The 13,961-nt window shown below is 37.6% G+C and overlaps 1 protein-coding gene across 1 annotated transcript in view; it reads left to right on the top strand.

The window, feature by feature from the left end:
- CNTNAP2 (contactin associated protein 2) overlaps nt 1–13,961 on the top strand; it is a 1,845,032-nt gene that overhangs the window by 1,110,211 nt on the left and 720,860 nt on the right. The window contains exon 11 of the mRNA XM_059712082.1: nt 4,746–4,852. Coding sequence (XP_059568065.1) covers nt 4,746–4,852 — 107 coding nt within the window. The remainder of the gene's footprint in view (nt 1–4,745; nt 4,853–13,961) is intronic.

Below are 13,961 nucleotides of genomic sequence, written 5' to 3' on the forward strand. Positions count from 1 at the left end.
TAGAAAATGGTAACTATTTTAAAATAGGGTGTTAAATCCTTACTATAACATAGAGGTTAAAGAAAAATGCATTAAAACTACTACAGAGACTAAAATTTGGTAAGGAACTTGCAGCAAAAAAGGGATCATTTGCGACAAAAATAATAGAAAAAGGGAGGAGGAAAATGATGGAACCTGAATATGCAAGTGAAAGTAAGTTGCTGCCATCTGAAAAAAAAGACTATTTTATCTGTAAAACATTTTATACAAACTTCATGGTAACCACACAACAAAAATCTAGAGTAAAGACATGAAACATAAAAAAGGGTGAAATTTAGCACATTATTATAGAAAGCTGCCAACTTTAAAGGGTAGAAAAAAACACAAGGAAAAATAAACAATAGAGATATACAACAACCAGAAAACAAAAGATAAAGTGGTGGTAGTAAGTCCTCATATATCAGTAATAACCATAAATGTAAATAGATTAAACTCACCAACCAAAGGCATAGAGTAGCTACATGAATTAAAAAACAAGATCTAACTATATGCTGCCTTCAAGAAACTCATTTCAGCTCCAAAGACAAACATGGGCTCAGAGTGAAGGGGCGGAAGAGGATACTTCAAGCAAATAGTAATCAAAAGTAATCAGATTTATCAGACAAATAGACTCTAAGTAAAAAAAAAAATGGTAACAAGAGACAAAGAAGGCTGTTATATAACGACAAAGAGGTTAATATTTCAAAAAGGTATAAAAATTATAAATACATAGGCTCCTGACCTATGAGCACTAAAATATATTAATCATAGCATATGTTAATGGAGAAATAGAAAACAATATAAAAATAGTGGGGGATTTCAATACCCCTCTATCAGCAATGGATAGACTGTTCAGACAGAAAATAAACAAGAGAATGTGGGATTTGAACCACACTATAAAACAACAGAACTAGCCTGGCCACTATGGCTCAGGTGTTGAGTGTCAACCTATGACCAGAAGGTCATGGTTCAATTCCCAGTCAGGACACATGCCTGAGTTGTGGGCTCAATCCTCGGGGGGCTTTGGGGGTGGTAGTAGGCAGCCAATCAATGACTTTCTCTCATCATTGATATTTTTACCCTCTCCCTCTCCTTTCCTCTCTAAAATAATAATAATAATTATATATATATATATATATATATATATATATATATATATATATATATATAGAGCTAAACACACATACATAAAATATTCCATCTAACAGCAGCAGCAGAATACACATTTTCTCAAGTGCACATGGAGCATTATTCAGGAAAGATTATATAATAAGCCACAAAACTAATCTAAAAAATGTAATCTTTTCTCAGACCACATTGGCATGAAATTAGAAATCAACAATAAGAGAAAAATGGATAGATCTCCCAATTTGTGGAAACTAAACAACATACCTTTAAATAACCAATGGTTAAAAGAAGAGACCAAAAGGGAAACAAAAAGACATTACCTTAAAACAAGTGAATATGAAAATGCATTTCAAATTTTGTGGGGTGCAGCAAAGGCAGTTCTGAGAGGTATGTTTATAGTAACAAAAACAAATGTTAAGAAATTAGAAAGATCTTAAGTATACAACCTACCTTTGCATTCAAGAAACTAGAAAAAGATGATACAATTGAGCCCAAAGTTAGCAGAAGGAAGGAAATAATTAAAAGCAGAGCAGGCCGAAACCGGTTTGGCTCAGTGGATAGAGCGTCGGCCTGCGGACTGGGGGGTCCCGGGTTCGATTCCGGTCAAGGGCATGTACCTGGGTTGCGGGCACATCCCCAGTGGGAGATGTGCAGGAGGCAGCTGATCGATGTTTCTCTCTCATCAATGTTTCTAACCCTCTGTCTCTCTCCCTTCCTCTCTGTAAAAATCAATAAAATATTTTTTAAAAAAAAAAAAAAAAGCAGAGCAGAAATAAATGAAATAGAGATCAAAGAAACCAAACAGGTTCAACAAAACTGAAAGCTGATTCTTTGAAAAGATAAAATTGGCAAACCTTTAGACTAAGAAAAAAGAAAGAAGACTTAAGTAAGTACAATTATAAATGAAAGAGGAGACATTACAACTGATACTACAAAATTATAACCATAAAGACAAATAATCCAATTTAAAAACTGGCAAAGAACTTGAATAGACAACATACAGATGGCCAATAGACATGAAAAAAATGTTCAACATCACTAATCACCAGAGAAATGCAAATTAAAACACAATGAGATATCACAGCACACTTATTAGAATGGCTATCATTAAGAAAACAAGAAACAATGGGTGAAAAATCAAAAAAGAAACAACAGATACTGGTGGGAATGCAAATTAGCCCAACCACTATGGAAAACAACATGGAGGCTTCTCAAACATTAAAAATAGATCTTCCATACAATCCAGCTATTCTACTTCTAAGTATGCTGTATTCCCAAAGGAAATGAAAACAGGATTTTGATAAGATATGTGTACTCCCATGTTTATCACCGCATTATTCACGATAGTCAAGATATGAGAACAACCCAAATGCATGAATGGTTAATAAACATGTGATATGTATATGCACAATGGATTCACCCATGAGAAGAAAACACATCCTGCCATTTGAGACAACATATTTGGACCTTGAGCACATTATGCTTATGTAAGATAAGTCAGACAGAGAAAGACAAGTACTATATGAAATCACGAATATGTGAATTCTAAAAAAAATAAATCCTACCTATAAAAAAAACACAAAGTAAAATGATGGTTACCAGGGGATGGAAGGTGGGGGTAAGATTGATGGTATTTAGGGGTACAAACTTGTAATGAGTAGTAAATAAGCCATAGAGACTTAATGCACATATAATGAATATAGTCATTATTACTTACTATAATGATGTAATGTGATAAATATTGCTTCAAATGCAATCATATTACAATATATAAATATATGAAAGTAACATACTGTATACCTTAAATTTATAAGTTGTAATATCAAATTTGTCAAATAAAATAAATTTTATACATAAAAGAGTTTTAAGAGAGAATAAGTAAATAACTATGGGGTGAATTTTCTATCTCTCATAATAATCCAGTATTGTGCCTTTGAAGATTTTATTTCTCCCATTAATGTTCTTCCTCTCATTTTCTTCTCTTATAATCCTGCCCATTCATTGAGACTCAATCTAAAAGCCTTTTGTTGTGCCTCAAACCTACATATGGTCCCTCATGTGAAACTTCATTGTCCATCCCTGCATTTGCCACTTTATATTCTAGTTTTTGTATATATGTATATGTATATATATACATATATATATACATATACATATACACACACACACACACACACATATATATGCTTTCCTGGGTTGTAAGCTTTTGAAAGGCAGTGACCTGAAGCTTGTTCATCTTTCACTTCCCATGTTTGTTGCATGACTAAAGGTTTGCAAAGAATTGTAGAGGAAAAACATTTCTACGTTTTTACAATTTCTACGAGATTCCATGCCTAACTGGGGCATGCTCTGCTACAGTTATTTTAGACATGGCTGATGGTAACTCAAAAAAAGAACAGGGCTGGAGAATGCTATATCTGAGCCCAGTCCATCTTATTTTGTAGCAGGAAATTTACAGGGCTTCATTATAATTAAGGAATTCTATGCAGGGTGGCTCTTCATCAGCCCATTACCTATTACCTACTATTATAGATTCTGCTGTTTTATTCTGGGTGGACTTTTCTGTTTAAATCCAGAAATTTCCTGTAAATGCTAACACATAACAACTAATACCTTTGTTATCTGTGAGCATCTTAACCTGGATCATAAAGAATCAGTTTGTGGAGAAGTTGGAGAGAGGAATTGATGAAAAAGATAGGGGAAAGGAAAGAGTTTGTGCTATTGAAGCATGAGTATTCCTAAACAAATTTCAATTTCATTCACTATTGCTAAGATACAGGCAAGCTATGCAATTGTGCCCTGAAAGGTATGGTCCAGATATTCATAGCTCCCATGCATTTATTGGCCCTCTATTATCCTTCCTAGCAATTATCTAGTCTATGAACATTATTTCTAAACCTTAAAACTGTTTATAATTACTCCATTTTTCAAATAAGAAAATTGTGATTCAGAAAAGTTAAATTGCATAGTCATGATTGCCCATCTAGTAAATAGACAAAGATTTGAATACAAACTTACATTCCCCTCCCCCCTCTGATATGCTTGCTGCCTTTTTTAAGTATGTGGCTTCTATTAGCCAGCTGGGCATAGGGAAAATGGTAAGGAAGTCAGAAATCTTTTCTTGTCAGGCTGGTATATTCTCATTGCCCTTGCCATGCATTATTTCAGAACCTCAAATTGCTATGGAAAACTCAGTGTTACCCCTTTCTGACTTGGTATAGGCCTTTATAAAGAATAGGGGAGGAACCAGGATGGCTAATCCTTCATCTCTCACCAGGAGAAAATTTAGCTAGTGTCTTTGTTTTTGTGCAAAAGAAAACGAAAATAAATTTGTGATATGCAAATGAATCTCTCAACTGTTTGTTAATTTCTACTGTTTACTCAAAAGTGGGAAACACCAGGCCTGTGATACATCATCTTTTGTGCGCTTGGCACCTTCCATCACAGATCATATTAATCTGCTCAAACTAACAAGGATTAATTGCCTTGGTAAGGCAAACCGGCATTGTAATGATATATTGCCCAGACAGCCTGGAATCTGGCCACTCATAAATCCCATTTTTGGTTGGTTTATTTCTGTTTGTCTCTTTCTCTGACAGATGTGTGCCCAATCACTGTGAGCATGGTGGGAAGTGCTCACAAACGTGGGACAGCTTCAAATGCACTTGTGATGAGACTGGATACAGTGGGGCCACCTGCCACAACTGTGAGTGCCAATTCACCTCACTTTGAACTTGTACTACATGAGACTCTCAGGTCTTCAGCTGTGCCTTAAAACTCAGCAACCTGAATTAATCCACATACTAAATCACTCAATTCGGAAGAACCCAGATGTGTTGTTGTTTCTCCAGAACAGTATTCTAGGTGTCAAAATATGTTCTTTCATGCCTAACGACTCAAAGAGAGGGACATTTCTAATGGTCTGTAAACATGTTAAAATTGGAATGCTGATCTTGGCTTTGACTCAATGTGCCCAAGCCATGTCTATCTGGGTAAATTGGAAAATTATGGTAGTATGATGTCTCTGACTGGATCCTCATTTATCAATTCATCAGAGAGGCAGACAGAGTGTAATTTGAACATTTAGTTTCTTGGAAATGATTGTCTCATGTTCTGTCACAACTATTTGGCCACATTTATTTAGAGTAGAAAGAGTAGAAAAATAAAAGTTAGAAAATGGAATGAAGCCTATTGAAGTGATATATCAAAAATAAAAAGAGAATTTTTTAATATAAAAAGTAACATACAAGAGTGACTAGTGAAGCATAAAAAGGGCCTTGTTTTATATAATAGCTTCACCCTGAAAAGGTAAGTAAACTTAATGTTTTATGATTCAAAGAACATTTTTAAAGGAATATTAACTCTGTAATTGTAATATTAAATTTCCAAAAATGTATTGCTGTTTACAGAGCACTTTTGAAGACAGACAGATTTGCCATAAAACATATAGTTGAAAGACAGTCGTGTGTGTGTGTGTGTGTGTGTGTGTGTCAGGTGGAAGGAAGGGAGAAAGATTCAGTCTCCTTCAGTCATCACACAATATTCTGAAAGACTGAAAATCTCAAGTCTAAACCCTCTTACACACTCTGCTTTCTCTTCACTTTTAAGAAGCAAAAATAAGCAAAATATGATCAGGATGGAGTTCTGGGGACAGTAAAAATGCAATATAGTTCTCTGAGCCTTTTCTATCATTATTTGTAGTCATATTCAGCCAGAGAGTGTGTTCAGAATATATTGGGAGACTTCAACTAAGAAAAAATATTTGTAATTTATTTTATTGCACTTATTAATTTGTTTAGAAAGATATTTAAAAACAGGAGGCAAAAAGAACTAAGAAATTAATAATAATAGGAAGATATACAAGATAATAAAAAACACAGTAACTCATCATCTGAAAAATATTGATATATATAGGTATTGAGAAAGTATAAGAACAAAACTGATATTGAAATTAGTTACAATAAAAGAGTTCTAACTAAAATTTCCAATCACACCAAATGTTCACTTTCAGCATATAATACTCATTATATAAGTATTAGATAACTTTAAAAAACTAAATATTTTACTCTACCAGTTTAATTTATATAATATTGTTCTATAAATACCACCTTTAACTATAAGGGACTTTGTTTCTGAATATGGAAACACTAAAGTAAAAGAGCAAGAAATTGGTGGTTGTTTTAAGGGTTTCCTATCTTAGTGAACACTTTGATATTGAATTGAAAAGCAAATTATATTTTACAGCTGCTGAAATAGCAAAGAAAATTTTAAAAAATATTTTTACATTTAAAAATATTAAAAATTTGCTCCTGGTTGAATAGTTGAGTTTTTAAAAATAGTAATAACTATAAGTATTAGAAACATCCTACATGTGCTTAGATTTGGCTCTAGTGCAAGCTGTAAATGTAAAAGAAGAAAATTATCTCCATCCTGCTGCTCATTCCTACTCATACTTGTTCCATTTTTATATCTAGAACAGTAGAATCATGCATTTTACCAATTTGAACCTGATCCCTCATTGTCTTCTTTAAATGAGGCCAAAATCTTGAAAATCCAGTGTGTGCTAGATAGAGCTTCAAAGACCATAATGCACAATTCAATAAAGAGTTGACTGGCCATTGTTTTGTTGTGAGAAAAAAATATATACCTGGTAGCTTATTGAAGGGTAAGTGCATCCTATTAAGCTGAAAGACTAGTACTCTTCCTTACTCCCGTTGATTACTTAAAAGTTGGGAATGTCTGGCTGAGTAAATAACAATGTAAAAATCTATAATAATAAAAGCGTAATATGCTAATTAGACTGGACGTCCTTCTGGATGACCTTCCAGAAGAAGCCGGGCCTTCAAGGGAAGCCCGGGTCCAATGTGGCAGAGGAAAGGGTGCTGGCAGCTGGGGGAAGGGAGGCCTACTCTTGCACAAATTTCATGCATGGGGCCTCTAGTATCTCTATATATGAAGAGGTAATATGCAAATTAAACTGGGGCGCCATAAGGTCAAGACAAGCTCAGGAGGAGGAGCCTGGTGCGGGCCCAGAGCCTGAGACAACAACAGACAGGGCAGTTCCAGAGCAGACACAGGCAGGGGGGCTGGGGGGTGGGGTGCTGGGGCAGAAGTCAGGCCCGGGCCCCGGCCGCAGAACCAAGCAGGCCCTGACTCCCGCAGCGGCCAGCGCTGGGCGAGTCAGTGCCCGGGTCCTGGCTGCCAGGCAGGCCCTGACTCCCATGGCGGCCTGAGAAGTAGGCAGAGGACAGACCACTGAGGGTCTTATATACCATAGCAGGGAGCTTAGGTTTTATTCCACAGAAGAAGGAAAAGTGAAGAATGTCAAGCATGGGAGCATCCTGGTCTTGCTTTCATTTTAAGTGAACCATGCTGGTGGCTGTGGGAAGGATCAATTTAGACAGCTGCGAGTTTTGGGGCCCAAGAAAAAGAGAGACTGACATTAGGAGCTAGGAATAGACAGAGGCAGTGGATCAGAGACATATTTATGAGGAAACCTGGCGGAACTATTTGGCTGATTGCACAGGGATGAAAGCAAACAAAGCAAATGGGATTATCCCAGGTTTTCCAGTTTGGGCAGCATGGTTGGATGGGTGATTCTAATAATTGGGAGAAGGTATTGAGGAAAAGGAACAGTGTAAGGGAGCTTGCTTAGTTCAGCAACAGTCAAACAGTTAGGACAGAAGACAGACTTAGTGCTCTTTCTTTGCTGCAACGTTTGTTTTTCTGCCTTCAGCCACCACCATGTAAGGCTAATATGCCATCTTTTCTCCTAATCTAGGATATTTCTATCTGCTACACATTACTATCACCTAAACTAGCTTTCCTGATGATCCCTTAAAAATACTTATGGAAGACATTCAATGCTCTGTGAGTATGGGGACTTTCAAGATGAGGAAACATTATGAGCCTATATAGATTGATAAAGAGATATTGCGTGCTCAATTTTAACTTTAAAAATCAGATACTGAATATGGCCATGCCAGAGGCATAATTTTAATGAGCCAATGTCTCTTTACTGAAGTGTCACACTTCAAAAGAGATCCTCTCAAATAATACAATGCGTAACACTCATCTGGGTTGCCTGTTAAAATGTAGGACTCCACCTTGAAAAACACTCCTTCTAGAGCTCATTTGGGTGGATAAATCTCCCTCCAAGTAAAGCAATCCTATATAATAAAAGTGTAATATGCAAATTGACCGAACGCCGGAACAACGGGTCAATGAGGAGCAGAGCCGGCAAGCAGGTGTTGCCAGGCCAGCCAAGGCACATGCCAGTGGGCAGAGGGAGGAGATGGCAATGAGGTGGTGGGGGGGTGGGTGGCAGCAACCAGCGGAGGTGGGGAAATGGGGGCTGGCGGCATCCCCTGATCATCCAGCGGCTGGGCAATTCGGGGCAGGGCCACCCAGCACCATCCCCAGATGACCTGCTGGGGTTGCCTTCCGCAGAGGGGGGCCACCAGTGGCTGTGGTGCAATTGGGGGCGGGGCTGGCCGCTCGCTGCCCGCACCATCCTGATTGACCTGCCAGTCACCTCCCGCCGAGGGAGGCCAGACTTGGCTTAGGCCCACTCCCTGCTTCCCTAAGCTGTCAGTAGGACATCCCCCAAGGGGTCCCCGATTGGAGAGGATGCAGGCTGGGCTGAAGGAACCCCCTCCCCCGTGCATAAATTTCATGCACCGGACCACTAGTATATAATATATGCCATTCAGTTTGATACAGAATGTCTGGCCCAGTAAATAACAAAAGTTGGGAATGCCTGGCCCAGTAAATAACAATGTAAAAATATATGTAGTATACTAGTATGTCATTCAGAGGAAAAACTGAAACATTTTGCATTTTTTCTTAGACTGTGACTGCATGCATAGCAAGAGCATTGAAGTGAAAAGACAGCGGCTTCATGCTAGCTGTGAGATGATCATTCTCTGTGCCCCTGTAAGTCTTCACTTTTCATGGACTTCCTTTATTCCTCTCTTGACCAAATGCTTCTGGGGTCTCTTACAGTTCTAAAAGCCAGTGAGCTGAGACTTCCAATCACTTATTCTGTCTTCTGTGGTTTTGAACTTCTTAGTGTTATTAAATATTTCACCTCACTGTCTACAGAGAACTAAGCATCCTTTTGAAAAGGAGTTATGTTAATTTTATAGTACTCCTTTAAGGAGGTAAAGAACAACTAAGTCAAGTCCAAAGTTTATTGTAACTCAATATTCAGTAGAGTTTCCAACGTTACAATTAGGCTACCATTTCAGCACATTTTTTACATGGCCCAAGCTTGGTCAGGATGAGATAGTTATTTGTCCGGTACCCGTGATCATCCATGCCAGAGGTTGTAGTCCAAGGTGGAACCTGGAAGCCCTTTTATGATAGGTCACCCTGCCTGAACTTGAACTTGGCTGTGCCACTTACTTACTTGTAACCTGGGGTTACAAGTAAACTATTTGAGCTTCAGTTATCTCCTGGGTGAAACGGGTATAGTAACAGCACCCTCATAAAGCCACTGTGAGGTTAAATGGGATGCCTTATGGAAGACACGGAGGTGGGTTTAGCATATGTTAGTCTCAACAACACTTTGCCATTTTTTTCCTTTCAGAATAATCATCCCTCCGCTCTGAACTTCTATACCAATAATCGCCCACATCACAGTTTTTGTCGTTTAATTTCATGCTGCTAATCATGGTTTGCTCTCATTTCCATGGCAGATTGGGCTTGCAGTGAATGATTGGTTCCCACAGTATTTTGGTTTTGTTTTTCCCCCAGAAGAATTGAAGAGAATTAAAAGTGATCTGTGTATGTCATAGACCTATATCCTTTTATTTATGTGCTTGTTATACATGGACAATTTATTTTCAAGCACAGTCCCGCTAGGGCTCAGAGGATTGTCATGTACAAACCCTAGTCAGAAAGTCATCCTTTGGATGAGGATATCCTACAGGGAAACCAAAGGTGCCCGGAGATGGTCAGATCACAGGAAAGGAAAAGCCTGGCTTTCTTGTCCTAAACTAAAGAGACTAGTGTATGATAAAATGTAAATACAGTAAATTGTTGCAGTTTTATACTTTAAAGTTGTTCTTATGTAGACAGTCTGTTCTCAGTGAATTTCTAAGAACTGACTAGCAGCATATCAGAACATGAAATCATGACAGAAAGAATGGAATGATCATGTTGGAAGTTTATTTGTTTTGTTATATTGACTTCTTCACTCTCCCAAATGTTAAAGAACAGGTCTTTCTTTCTTTCTTTTTAAATATATTTTTATTGATTTTAGGGAGGAAGGGAGAGGGAGAGAGAGATAGAAGCATCAATGATGAGAATCATTGACTGGCTGCCTCCTGCATGCCCTACACTAGAGATTGAGACCAACCCAGGCATGTGCCCTGACTGGGGATCGAACCATGAACTCCTGGTTCATAGATTGATGCTCAATCCCTAATCCATGCTGGCCCAGCTAAAACATGCTTTCTTGTGAACAAAACTATGTTTGAAGCTAGTTTTTTCCTTCAGTGTGCACAAACACTTTTCAGTTGGTCTCCAAGCTTACTTTCCAATACTTTAAGTGCTCGTTGAGATATAATTATCTTCTCTTTTTTTTTTCACATGTGTTTCTTACACTTCATAATTATGGCTCTAATTTACATAAATTAAATTTTAAAACACTATGTCTCCTCTCAGGTCTTGGCAGACATTTTTCTCATGCTGCTGGGATCTATCTTTGACTTTATTCATCCTTACCTATAATATGAATCCCTTATGTGGAATTGCCCTAAAAATCTCCAGGATGTCTTCAATAGTGTAAAAATTTTTGGCTATTTTTACAAGTGCAATAGGATAGTTGATAGATATAAGCAATGCTTAGGGATAGACCTTTATAAGAATTATTAAATGTCAGGTCTTCATTCTGAGAGAAAATATTTATCCAGATATGTTTTTATTAAAGGAGAGATTCTTACCTTGCCCAAATATATAGGCATGGCTCTTCCCAGAGGTAGCAAGAGGAGATCAATGCAATAGGCCTACACAGATCTCTTTTAATTTTAAAATTATATAATTTCTGAATTTCGAAGTACTAAAAAGGAGTAGGTACTGAGGTTGCCCACAAATGCAAAACTAAAATTTTTACTAGCCAATGTCAGAGGAAAACTGAAATTTAAAAGGAAAATATTCTACAATCTGGAACTATTACTCTGGGTCTATAAATTTGCAAACCATAAATTACACAGCATCTTATCACTGCACACAGGAAAAGTGAGTGGATTTCAGTAGCTCACACCATGTTCTGTAAAATCCATTATACTCATAAGTAATTTCACATGTGTTTTAGAACATACTTTTTAAAAGAAATGAATCCTACCTGTTTATAGCCATACCAACCTAGGGCATCATCATCTAGATTTATTAGCACTAGGAAGTGTGGTGCCTCTACCCATTCGGAGCTACCACAGACTTAGGCATCAATGAAAATAACTTGGAATTTAAGAATTGCTATCCACCCCTTCCCTCCCTCAAATGTGGTCATTGAATAGAATCATGTCCTCATGAAACTGAACTCCATCTCTAAGCTATAAATTCAACTGGCTTCTAAAGACTCACTTGTTATGGCTATGTCTTTAATCTGGTCTTCTATCATACATTTCTCCTATTTCTTCCCTCCAGTCCCACTGGCTTCCTTTCAGATTTTCATACATGCCCTATACCCTCGCACTGCTCCCTGTCTCTGACACTGCCATCATCACAGGACTTTTACACATTCTTTCTCTCTGCTTTATCTGGCATATTCCTACTCATCCCTTAGCTCTGTAGGTACCTCCTTAGGGAAGTTTTCCATAACCCTGTGATTAGGTCAAATCCTCTTATTCTAAAACATATTTCTTTCTCTTAGTGCTGATTGTGATTTTGCATTTAATTTATGTGATTACTTAATAATGTAACTTCATCCTCACTGGACTTTCATATCTGAGAGGAGACAGTGCTAGGTTCTGTATCCCCAGAGCGCTTTATCCCCAGAGCGCTCTCCTCCCCAGCATATAGTATGTGCTCAGTGAATATGCACAGAAGGAAGGGTAGCAGATACCAACACTTTTTAAAACATCAATGCCATTTACAAAAATTTTTGAAGATAGTGAAGTTATGAAGAGAGAGTGAAGCTAAAGAAGAAAAATGAAAACAAAAAAGGAGGGTAGAGAATCAAAGATGGATTAGTAGAAGGCAGAGAGGGTAGTGATAGTAATAACAGCAGGGACAACCCCAAGAGTTATAACGTTATAAAACATCATATAGAGGGATTCAGAATATGGGCAAATAAGCCTACACATTTCAAATAATCTTTGGGGAAAACAGGGTGCCATGTTAAGACACCATTCATTAAAGTAATTTATGGAAATTTGTAATAACAGTGGCAAAGTAGATTGCAATAAAAAATGACATCTTAGGAATAGAGCATAGTCACTACTGTGCTAGCTGATTCTTTATGAACTATTCTAAAAACAGATTTCATATATATATACATATATATATATATATATATATATATATATATATATATATATATATATATATAGTGGTCCTGAGCCATCAGTCGGACATCCCCTGAGGGCTCCTGGACTGTGAGAGGGCACAGGCTGGGCTGAGGGACCCCCCTTCCCAAGTGCATTAATTTTGTGCACCAAGCCTCCAGTCTCATAAAGTGCTTTGTAAATTCAAAACATCCTATGTCTTTTTGTAACTTTTATTGTACCACTAAGCCTTTTTGTTGATGTTGTTAATCCTCACATGAGGATATTTTTTCCATTGCTTTTCAGAGAGAGTAGAAGGGAGGGAGGGGAGGAGGGAGAAAGAGAGAAACATCAATGTGAGAAACATTTACTGGTTACCTCCCATAGCTGCCCCAACTGGGGGCAGGGAGCAAAACTGTAACTGAGGTATATGCCCTTGATTAGGAATCAAACCTATGACCCTTCAGTGTGCAGGCTGATGCTCTGACCATTGATCATACTGGCCAGGGCATCACTAAGTCTTTAAAAACAGGCAGACAAATTTTTGCCTAATTATAAGTAGCTTAAGGATACTAAGCACTGGTTAATGCTTACAGAAAGTATCTGAGGGGGCCTCAATATTTAAGCTAATACTCACTGAAAAGATAAAAGGCTTTATTAGCAAATATAATGGCTATGCCGGCTGATTTAGCAGCACAGGGTGAATCTGCTCTTTCTAATCTAGACACGGCATTAGGTACCCAGATCATGCTTCTTTGTTATCAAGTGAACAATTACCAAATTCTTTTACATTTACCTCCTTTTCATCCTCCCATTCTATTCATACACCATGACCTACTTCACATGCTCTGTGTGTCCTTGTCATTCAAGAGTGGCAATGAGGCACTGAGTTTATATTCCTACCATCACTTATTTATGTTTTATACACTCAGCGATATATTGATATCTGATTCCACTCTGCACGTGGCATAAGAGCTGGAGTGTAGGGTAGAGAAAGGAAGAGGACAGGAATACTAGGATGTAGTGTTACATAGCTCCCTCCAAAGAAGTGTATCATTTCATTAACAGTTCTTACAATCGTAACTCCTTTTCATATCTCTGCTTCATTGGGATTGTGAAATGAGGGTAAATTGTAACACACGCTTACATTTTACAGTGTAGGTCAGTGGTTCTCAACCTTCCTAATGCCGCGACCCTTTAATACAGTTCCTCATGTTGTGGTGGCCCCCAATTTCATTGTTACAAATTGAACATAATTAAAGCATAGTGATTAATCACAAAAACAATATGTAATTATATATATGTTTTCCGATGGTCTTAGGCGAC

This window comes from Myotis daubentonii, chromosome 10, assembly GCF_963259705.1.
Source record: "Myotis daubentonii chromosome 10, mMyoDau2.1, whole genome shotgun sequence".
Classification (NCBI taxonomy): Eukaryota; Metazoa; Chordata; class Mammalia; order Chiroptera; family Vespertilionidae; genus Myotis; species Myotis daubentonii.